Source organism: Protobothrops mucrosquamatus, unplaced genomic scaffold, assembly GCF_001527695.2.
Source record: "Protobothrops mucrosquamatus isolate PMUCROS unplaced genomic scaffold, P.Mucros_1.0 scaffold1, whole genome shotgun sequence".
Classification (NCBI taxonomy): domain Eukaryota; kingdom Metazoa; phylum Chordata; class Lepidosauria; order Squamata; family Viperidae; genus Protobothrops; species Protobothrops mucrosquamatus.
Window position 1 is genome coordinate 3,133,287 of NW_015386388.1, and position 11,335 is coordinate 3,144,621.

An 11,335-nucleotide genomic window follows, 5' to 3' on the forward strand; every position below is an offset into this window, starting at 1 on the left:
CTGTCGTCCCCTTCTTCTATTGCCCTCAATCTTTCCCAGCATTAGGCTCTTCTCCAGTGAGTCCTTCCTTCTCATTAGGTGGCCAAAGTACTTGAGTTTCAACTTCAGGATCTGGCCTTCTAAAGAGCAGTCGGGGTTGATCTCCTCTAGGACTGACCGGTTTGATCGCCTTGCAGTCCAGGGGACTCGCAGGAATCTTTTCCAGCACCATAGTTCAAAGGCCTCAATTCTTTTGTGCTCAGCCTTTCTTATGGTCCAACTTTCACAGCCATACATTGCAACTGGGAAAACCATGGCCTTGACTATATGTACTTTTGTTGGCAGGGTAATGTCTTTGCTTTTTAGTATGCTGTCTAGATTTGCCATAGCTTTCCTCCCCAGGAGCAAGCGTCTTTTAATTTCTTGGCTGCAGTCCCCATCTGTGGTGATCTTGGAGCCCAGGAAGATAAAATCTGTCACTACCTCCATTTCTTCCCCATCTATTTGCCAGGAATTGAGAGGACCAGATGCCATGATCTTGGTTTTCTTAATGTTGAGTTTCAACCCAACTTTTGTACTCTTCTTCTTCACCCGCATCAAGAGGCTCTTTAGTTCCTTTTCACTTTCTGCCATTAGAGTGGTATCATCTGCACAAGTTAGGTTGTTGATATTTCTCCCGGCAATCTTAAGTCCAACTTTTGATTCATCTAGCCCTGCCTTTCTCATGATGTGCGCTGCATATAAGTTAAATAGGCAGGGTGACAGAATACAGCCTTGCCGGACTCCTTTCCCAATTTTGAACCAATCAGTGGTTCCATGTCCAGTTCTCACTGTTGCTTCTTGACCCGCACATAGGTTTCTCAAGAGACAAATAAGATGGTCTGGTACTCCCATCTCTTTAAGAACTTACCACAATTTGTTGTGATCCACACAATCAAAGGCTTTAGCATAGTCAATGAAGCAGAAGTAGATGTTTTTCTGGAACTCCCTAGCTTTCTCCATGATCCAGCATATGTTGGCAATTTGATCTCTAGTTCCTCTGCCTCTTCGAAATCCTACCTGTACTTCTGGAAGTTCTCGATTCACACACTTCTGGAGTCTAGCTTGTAGGATTTTAAGCATAACTTTACTTGCATGTGAAATGTGTGCAATGGTGCGATAGTTTGAACATTCTTTGGCATTGTCTTTCTTTGGAATTGGAATGTAAACTGACCTTTTTCAGTCCTGTGGCCACTGTTGAGTTTTCCAAATTTGCTGGCAAATTGAGTGTAGCACTTTTACTGCATCGTCTTTTAAGGTTTTGAATAGCTCAGCTGGAATACTGTCACCTCCACTAGCTTTGTTGTTGCTCAGCTTTCCTAAGGTCCATTTCACTTCGCATTGTAGGATGTCTGGCTTGAGGTCAGTGACCACCCCATCGTGGTTATCAGGGATGCTAAGCTCGTTCTTGTATAGTTCTTCTGTGTAATTTTGCCACCTCTTCTTAATCTCTTCTGCCTCTGTTAGGTCCCTGCCATTTTCGTCCTTTGTCATGTCCATCTTTGCATGAAACGTTCCCTTCATATCTCCAATTTTCTTGAAGAGATCTCTGGTTCTCCCTATTCCAGTGATGGCGAACCTTTTAGAGACCGAGGGCCCCAAAACTGCCCCTCCGCTCCCACTCCGCCTCCTGCCCTGCCTGCTCTGCCCCTGCCAACCCCTGCCCCGCCCACCTGCAGGGCCACGCATCGCCTCCATGGCCCGCTGCAGCAGATTGTCCAGGCAGCCCTGCAGCACCATGGCAGCCATGCCCTTCACTCACACCCCGCAGCATCATCTGCATGCTATGGGGCATGAGGGCAGAGTCTTGTCCCTGCTCCCCGACTATGTCCTTGGCTGCGCTGCTCCATATGGACTGTGCCCGGGGGCGACTCTCCTCCAGGGGGGCTGCTGGTGAGGAGGGGGCTGCAGGAGGTGGGGCTGGGGCGACAGCACATGTGCCCACAGAGAGGGCTCCGAGTGCCGCCTCTGGCACGCGTGCCATAGGTTCGCCACCACTGCCCTAGTCTATTGTTTTCTTCTATTTCTTTGCACTGTTCATTTAAGAGGGCATTCTTATCTCTTCTAGCTATTCTCTGGAATTCTGCATTCAGTTGGGTGTATCTTTCTCTTTCTCCCTTGCCTTTCGCTTCCCTTCTTTCCTCAGCTATTTGCAAAGCTTCCTCAGACAGCCATTTTGCTTTCTTGCATTTCTTTTTCTTTGGGATGGTTTTAATTGCTACCTCTTGTACAATGTTGTGAACCTCCATCCATAGTTCTTCAGGCACTCTGTCTATCAGATCTAATTCCTTAAATCTATTTGTCACCTCTACTGTATATTCATCAGGGATATGATTTAGTTCATACCTGAGCATTCTGGCAGATGCTTATTCTGATCTCAGAGTCCAAATACTAGGCTAACTGATTGATACTTGCTATTCTATTGCTAGGCCTCTGCAGACCTAAGTATTACATTCAAACTGTTAAATAAACCTTTTCTCAAACTTATTGAATGCAAACTTTAGATTAACACAAGGAACTCAAAGAATTCTGATCAAGTCCGTTTAATCCAGTGGTTTCTTCATCACGGACCCCCTTTAAATACCATTTTGGCTATGGAACATGGCCACAGACCCTCCCCCAAGACTTAGTTCAAGATTTAAATCATAACATTTTTTCAAGCATTCATGGAACCCTGTGTCGACATCGTGGTCACTGAGAACCTTAACACTGCCCACGAGGGAACAGCCACAGAAATTTTGTTTGGAGAAATGCTTTTATTTGATTAGTAATCTTAGGAACTATAAATTATAAAATAAATGAATTTGTATGGATGTGAGTTTGTGAAATCTGCTAAAATGCAATATAACACATATAGAAGTACAAATTGGATCCTTATTGTGTCCTTTTTCTTGGGTTGAATATTCTTACACAAATAATTAATTTGTGAAACATGTTCTAAACATTGTTTAGTTTTTAAAAACCAACAAAAAAGAGCTTATGTATTGTGGTAAAAATGAAAAAAAATTCATCAGGGACGTTGATGTTATAAAAAGTAATATCAAGACAATTTGCAGTCTTTGGGAAATGTTTAACTATGTACATTAGGGGAAGTAGTGCCTAAAACCTTTGTTGTTTGAAAACATGCTAAAATATATTTTTAAGTGGCAAAGTTCTTGAAAGCAAGCATTTGCACTTTATCTCCCAGGTCTAATCTGAATGATAAACATTTAATACTTTTATTTTCCCTGCAATAGGAAATGGAGTGGACGAAACACAGTATTCTGTTAAGTTAATTAGAAAGAATTATATATATGGCAACGTTAACCATAAAGGTAACATTTTATGTTTTTAATGAAAAAGTAAGATGATGCAAGGAATGTGTATGTATTCTGGAAACAGGAATTCCTTGGAAAACCAAGGCAATAAGCACAAATTATTGACACATAAAAAGCAAAACTCTTTGAGACAATTAAAACCAAGAATGACACTCTACGTTCTGTAATCTGGAGCAGACCTCAAGGGTCACTTATTTAAAAATCTGAAACATCCTTCATATTCCAGGCTCAGTCATCATTGTTAAATAAACACTGCCTGTATTTGTTGAAAACATTTCTAGCCCAACCACTAACTAAAGGTTCTTTTGGCTATAAAAATCCACAAAAACCAATTGAAATGAACTAAAGGTGCTGCTTCACCTCCAGGAAAAGGGCAACCCATAGTTGGGATGCACCAGCAGAGGAAGGTCTTCCCCATATCACCCCTGAACTGCAGGACATTGAAACTACTGCTGAAAAAAGAAAGTGTGTTTTTATAGCAGACTGGAAAAAAAACTTTGATTAATTTTGAAAAGTCATATGCTGTGTACTGCCAACATTCCATGTTTTTTTACAGTATAAAGCAAAATATAGAATTTAAAGCAGGAATTTGGATCCTGAAATCAACAAAAATTTGAGCTAAAAAAATAGGTAAATCCTTCCTGACAAAATATCAACATAGAGTCTCTTAGATTATTTTTCCCTAAAATAGTAAATCTGTATCTGAGATATATCACTACAGACTATAGAAGAAACCAAACCTTTTGCCTTTTCCACCAGCCATAAAGCAAATAAGTATGGATATGCAGATCTATCCTTTCAAGCAGAAATTTCCTGATACTAGGCTTTTTGTATTGTGGAATTATTTTGTGTTCAAAGCAATTATTCTGAATGTGAAGCAATCCTATGTTCAAAACACTTGCCCAAAGCAATCTATTTCACTATCAAACCAGCAGTTTCACGCTCAAAATAGGACATCGTGAAAAGAAAACATTTTGAATAGCTTTAAACAATTGTGGGGGTGGAGGTGAGCAGGCTGAGAATATCTATTCCTGGTTGAAGACATTTAGGTCAATAATTCTCAGCATCAGGAACTTGAAGATATGTGGACATCAACTCCCAGAATTCCCCAGCCAGCATATATTCTTAAAATTCCCCAGCCACCAGTCATCTTAAAATTGCTGAGGTTGAGAAGCACTGAATTAGGCCATTGAGTCCTACCACTAGCTCAGAGTTCAAATCCAAATTAAAGCATCCCTGACAGATGGCTGACTAGTCCTCATAAACATTTTCAGTGAAGGGAGGGGCCATCATTTCTCTGAGCAATTGATTACATTGTCGGATTGCTCTTACTCAGAGAGATGTAAGTTCTACTTCACTGGATGTGTTCTCAAGGAAAAGCTAAGGGAAGCTTTAATTTTCTCTGTATTGTCATTTTGCACAATAGCTATGGAAGATGCCTGTTTCATCTTCTTCTGCAGTCAATGTTTATGTCAAAGTGCACAGAAACAGCCCCTATCTTGTCTGCATGGATTTGTCTCTTTCACAAAGTGAAGTTATAGACCCCAACTATTTATGGATTGGACCAAATGGACAAAACCTAAAAAGTAAGTTACATTTTTATCAAGAGATCAAAATATTCATTTGTTTTGAAAATTTACACTATCCAAATGGTCCTGCAAGCTCTATTTGTTCTGAAAATGTTATAGCTCTGTATGGTACATTAACAAAACTAGTAATAATAATAACACTGCACAAAAACTGTAAACATGGTATTTTGGGGAAATAATTGTGTTTTTTCCCCTCAAATTCAGCTGGTAGAGGTGTGAATCAGGAAGTGGGGACAGGAGAGTCTCCAGCAGTCTGGCCAATTCCAAAACCAACACCAGCCATGGATGGAATTGCAGGGACATGAATCCCACCAGTTTCCGATGTGCCTGTGAAAATAAAAATCAAGGAGAACAGTCTTAGGGGAAAGAAAAACAATTATCCCCACTTAACAAAACTCATTCAGAGGCCATTCTAACTCACAACAGTGGTATTTATGACTAGTCCTCAAACTTATGTCAGTTGCAGTGTCCCTGCAGTCATCAGTCACAATCCAGGTGCTTGGCACTGCCTTGCAGTTACAATGTTGCAGCATCCCACAGTCACGTGATCATCACTTGTGAGACTTCTTTGCCAATTTCCAACAATCAAAGTCAATGGGGAAGCTAGTAAATTGCAAGCATGTGACATTCTTACTTAAGCGATCCATGGTAATTCACTTAACGATGGCAACTAGAATTGCCGGAATTTCCATTGCAGTCACATGACACCAGGCTTTATAACTGCATCATTTAGCAATGGAAATTCCAGGCTCAATCATCTTTGTTAAATGAATACTACCTGTATTTGTTGAAAACATTTCCAGCCCAACCACTAAGTAGAGGTTCTTTTGGCTGGTAACAATCCACAAAAACCAATTGAAACGAACCAAAAGTACTGCTTCACCTCCAAGAAAAGGGCAACCTAGAGTTGGAATGCCACAATAGTTGAAACTCTTCCCCATATCATCCCTGAACTGCAGGACATTGAAACTAATACTTCTTCCCAACACACATACACACACACACACACACACTTGTAAATCATAATATCTGAATAGTTATATACTGGAGGAGACACCCTTCAAATATCAGAAAAAACTACTAAGTCCCTTGAATACCACTGTTAAACAGGAAACAAAAGTGAGATGCCTCTTAAAAATGTGATACTCAGCTTTTACTTTCCAAGAGCTGCTGTTTTAAAAGTCAAAGTCAAGACCAGGTGTGTCCAACCTGTAGCCTGCAGGCTGCATGCAGCCCTGGACAGACAGTAATGCAGCCCCATAAGACTGTAAACTTTTTAATATTATATGATTTTTAGCAATAGTTATTATATATTTTATATGTAGGCCAAGACACACTCAAAATAGCCCACGCAAGCCAAAAGCTTGGAACCAAACTTGAATTATGTTGACCTGGCTTCTCATTTCTGTTGCAGGAAAACAGTATGCGAATCTTACAGAAACTGGAAAGCTGATGTTGCTTGGTTTTAAGGAACAAATGTCTGGATCTTATATGTGCACGCTTTCTTACAGAGTTTTTCGAAATGACATGCAAGCAGAAGAAGAAAGATTCAAGACCTATAAATTTATGATTTATGGTAAGAGAAAGAAACTCTGTCCTTATTCTGCCCTATTCTAGGCTGTGCCGAGTTGCTCCTCATTGGGCTAAATTAGGCTAATCTAAGCTTTAGAGCCAAATTTTTAAAAAAACATTTTTTTTAAAAAAAAGTTTGGATTTTCAAAATGTCTAATCCAGCTTTCATTGCTACTCTCCCAAACGAACAGTTGAAAACAAAATATTCTATCAGACATGCTGTAGAATTTTAATTGTATGAAAATTAATAAACTTTATTAGAAAATAAAAAATTCACATGAAAATATAATTAGTTGCATAAATGTACTAATAAAAAGTTTATCATTTGCTATCTCTCTTCCTGCACTGGAAAAGATGTGCAGGCAATATTTTTTTCTGCTATGAGTTGGAAAATAGTTTGGGGGCAAATTAAGAGGTTAGTTGCTGTGAAAATATAGATTTCAGACAAAGAATTCAGTAGGAAGTACTTCCTCCAGCCCACTCACAAAGCTTCAGGGCCAACTCAACATGATGGAAATATCTCCCAGTGTTTTTCTTATTCTTGTCTTTTATCATATTATGGTAAAAGTCTGAATTTGTTTGGGACAATTGTATCAGAGAAAGAGGGTGTTTAATTTTTTCCCTGTGGGCCACTGTTCTAATCAAAAGAATCCCTTCCCTCTAAACATGTTTTCAAATGCCTATGCATTTTTTCCATTATAATGAGTAAATAGCTGAAAGAGATTCTGACAGAACAAAATGTTCCACTAGATCAATATTGAAAGGTTCTCTTTCTCTATCTCAACCTTCTCATAATTGTTCTGATCTAATTAAGAACACCCCCCCCCTTCTATTTCTTTCCCAGGGCCCTATTTAGTACATATTGTTTACCCTTCAAAAGTATATAGTACTCTTGAGTGGAAGGGGAGATGGACAACATAGAACCATGATGCCACTAGATGGCACCCACTAACCTCCAAATAAAAATGCTCCAGATCTGAACAGCCAAATCTTACAAAATATTTTTTCCTGTGAAATTACTATTTTGGGTTTCTTAATTTTTAAATTTAAAAATCATGTATGAGTCTGAGAGACTTATTTGATAAAACATTATGATTCCATCCTACTTGATGCCTGTATTTACATGATATCCTAAATTTCTTAACTGGTTAACAGAACCCAGTTCCTGCATTCCCATAGCATGTAAGATTCCATTAAATGTGATAGCCTGATTAGCACAGTGCTAAGAAAATGAATTGGTTTTCCACAGTACATAGAACCAAAAAATATATCAATCCCATTTTCACCTAGTATGGCATTTTGCCCGATTGCAAGCAGTTTATATTATTTTATGTGGTACTAAAAACACATACATGAGCTATTATGTATTATGTTAAAGACATACTAATCTCTTCAGTTGTGCCAAAATGATACTGGGAAATGTATATAATGCATATTATATGATATTTATGATATGATATGATATGATATGATATGATATGATATGATATTATATTATATTATATTATATTATATTATATTATATTATGATATGATATGATATGATATGATATGAATTATATTATATTATATTATATTATATTATATTATATTATATTATATTATATTATATTATATTATATTATATTATATTATATTATATTATATTTATTATATTTATTATATTATATTATATTATATTATATTATATTATATTATATTATTATATATTGTTGTTGTTAGTTGCAAAGTTGTGTCAGACCCATCATGATCCCATGGACAACGTTCTTCCAGGCCTTCCTGTACCATCTTCTGGAGTCCATTTAAACTCACGCCTACTGCTTCAGTGACTCCATCCAGCCACCTCATTCTCTGTCGTCCCCTTCTTCTATTGCCTTCTTCTATTCCCAGCATTAGGCTGTTCTCCAGTGAGTCCTTCCTTCTCATTAGGTGGCCAAAGTACTTGAGTTTCAACTTCAGGATCTGGCCTTCTAAAGAGAAGCCAGGGTTGATCTCCTCTAGGACTGACCGGTTTGATCACCTTGCAGTCCAGGGGACTCGCAGGAGTCTTCTCTAGCACCATAGTTCAAAGGCCTCAATTCATTTGCGCTCAGTCTTTCTTATGGTCCAACTTTCACAGCCATACATTGCAACTGGGAAAATCATGGCCTTGACTATACGTACTTTTGTTGGCAGGGTGACGTCTCTGCTTTTTAGTATGCTGTCTAGATTTGCCATAGCTTTCCTCCCCAGGAGCAAGCGTCTTTTAATTTCTTGACTGCAGTCCCCATCTGTGGTGATCTTGGAACCCAAGAAGATAAAATCTGTCACTACCTCCATTTCTTCCCCATCTATTTGCCAGGAATTGAGAGGGACGGATGCCATGATCTTGGTTTTCTTAATGTTGAGTTTCAACCCAACTTTTGCACTCTCCTTCTTTACCCGCATCAAGAGGCTCTTCACTTTCTGCCATTAGAGTGGTATCATCTGCACAAGTTAGGTTGTTGATATTTCTCCCGGCAATCTTAAGTCCAACTTTTGATTCATCTAGCCCTGCCTTTCTCATGATGTGCTCTGCATATAAGTTAAATAGGCAGGGTGACAGAATACCGCCTTGCCGGACTCTTTTCCCAATTTTGAACCAATCAGTGGTTCCGTGTCCAGTTCTCACTGTTGCTTCTTGACCCGCACATAGGTTTCTCAAGAGACAAATAAGATGGTCTGGTACTCCCATCTCTTTAAGAACTTGCCAAAATTTGTTTGTGATCCACACAATCGAAGGCTTTAGCATAGTCAATGAAGCAGAAGTAGATGTTTTTCTGGAACTCCCTAGCTTTCTCTATGATCCAACATATGTTGGCAATTTGATCTCTAGTTCCTCTGCCTCTTCGAAATCCTACCTGTACTTCTGGATGTTCTCGATCCACATACTTCTGGAGTCTAGCTTGTGGGATTTTAAGCATAACTTTACTTTCATGTGAAATGAGTGCAATGGTGCGATAGTTTGAACATTCTTTGGCATTGCCTTTCTTTGGAATTGGAATGTAAACTGACCTTTTCCAACCCTGTGGCCACTGTTGAGTTTTCCAAATTTGCTGGCAAATTGAGTGTAGCACTTTTACTGCATCGTCTTTTAAGATTTTAAATAGCTCAGCTGGAATACTTTACAGCATCCACTAGATTTGTTGTTGCTCAGCTTTCCTAAGGCCCATTTCACTTCACATTCTAGGATGTCTGGCTCGAGGTCAGTGACCACCCCATCGTGGTTATCAGGGATGCTAAGCTCGTTCTTGTATAGTTCTTCTGTGTCATTTTGCCACTTCATCTTAATTTCTTCTGCCTCTGTTATGTCCTTGCCATTTTGGTCCTTTATCATGTCCATCTTTGCATGAAACGTTCCCTTCATATCTCCAATTTTCTTGAAGAGATCTCTGGTTCTCCCTATTCTATTGTTTTCCTCTATTTCTTTGCACTGTTCATTTAAGAGGCCATTCTTATCTCTTCTAGCTATTCTCTGGAATTCTGCATTCAATTGGGTGTATCTTTCTCTTTCTCCCTTGCCTTTCGCTTCCCTTCTTTCCTCAGCTATTTGCAAAGCTTCCTCAGACAGCCATTTTGTTTTCTTGCATTTCTTTTTCTTTGAGATGGTTTTAGTTGCTACCTCTTGTACAATGTTGCGAACTTCCATCCATAGCTCTTCAGGCACTCTGTCTATCAGATCTAATTCCTTTAATCTATTTGTCACCTCTACTGTATATTCATCAGGGATATGATTTAGTTCATACCTGAGTGGCCTAGTGTTTTTCCCTACTTTCTTCAATTTAAGCCTAAATTTTGCAACGAGAAGCTCATGATCTGAGCCACAATCAGCTCCTGGTCTTGGTTTTACTGACTGTATAGAGCTTCTCCATCTTTGGCTGCAGAGCACATAGTCAATCTGATTTCTGTGTTGACCATCTGGTGATGTCCATGTGGAGAGCTGTCTCTTGGGTTGTTGGAAAAGAGTGTTTGTTATGACCGTCATATTCTCTTGACAAAATTCTATCAGCCTGTGCCCTGATTCATTTTGTACTCCAAGGCCAAACTTGCCTATTATTCCAGTTATCTTTTGGCTTCCTACTTTAGCATTCCAATCCCCCATGATGATAAGGACATCATTTTTTGGTGTTGATTCTATAAGGTGCTGTAGGACTTCATAGAACCGATCAATTTCATCCTCTTCAGCACCAGTGGTTGGGGCATAGACTTGGACTACTGTGATATTGAATGGTTTGCCTTGGATTTGCACTGAGATCATTCTGTCATTTTGGGGATTATATCCCAGTATTGCTTTTCCTACTCTTTTATTAACTATGAAGGCAACTCCATTTCTTCTGAGGGATTCTTGCCCACAGTAGTATACCTGATGGTCCTCTGAATTAAATTCACCCATTCCTGTCCATTTTAGTTCACTGATTCCTAAGATGTCGATGTTCAGTCTTGTCATCTCTTGTTTGACCACATCCAGTTTGCCTTGATTCATGGATCTTACATTCCAGGTTCCTATGGAGAAAAGATCTTTACAGCATCCGACTTTCCTTTCACCACCAGATGCATCCACAGCTGAATGTCCTTTCGGCTTTGCCCAGTCGCTTCACTCTTTCTGGCACTACTAGTACTAGCCCTCTGCTCTTTCCCAGTAGCATATTGGACACCTTCCGACCTGAGGGGCTCATCTTCCAGGGTCATATCTTTTTGCCTTTTGGTACTGTCCATGGGGTTTTCATGGCAAAGATATTGGAGTGGGTTGCCATATCCTTCTCCAATGGATCACATTTTGTCAGAACTCTCTGCTATGACCTGTCCGTCTTGGGTGGCCCT

General features: G+C 39.3%; 1 protein-coding gene across 1 annotated transcript in view; it reads left to right on the plus strand.

Moving 5' to 3' along the window:
- The window catches only part of ZPBP2 (zona pellucida binding protein 2), a 23,004-nt gene that overhangs the window by 5,287 nt on the left and 6,382 nt on the right, over positions 1 to 11,335 (plus strand). Inside the window, exons 2-4 of the mRNA XM_015832198.2 lie at positions 3,255 to 3,332; positions 4,796 to 4,921; positions 6,339 to 6,500. Of these exons, the coding sequence (XP_015687684.2) occupies positions 3,255 to 3,332; positions 4,796 to 4,921; positions 6,339 to 6,500 (366 nt within the window). The remainder of the gene's footprint in view (positions 1 to 3,254; positions 3,333 to 4,795; positions 4,922 to 6,338; positions 6,501 to 11,335) is intronic.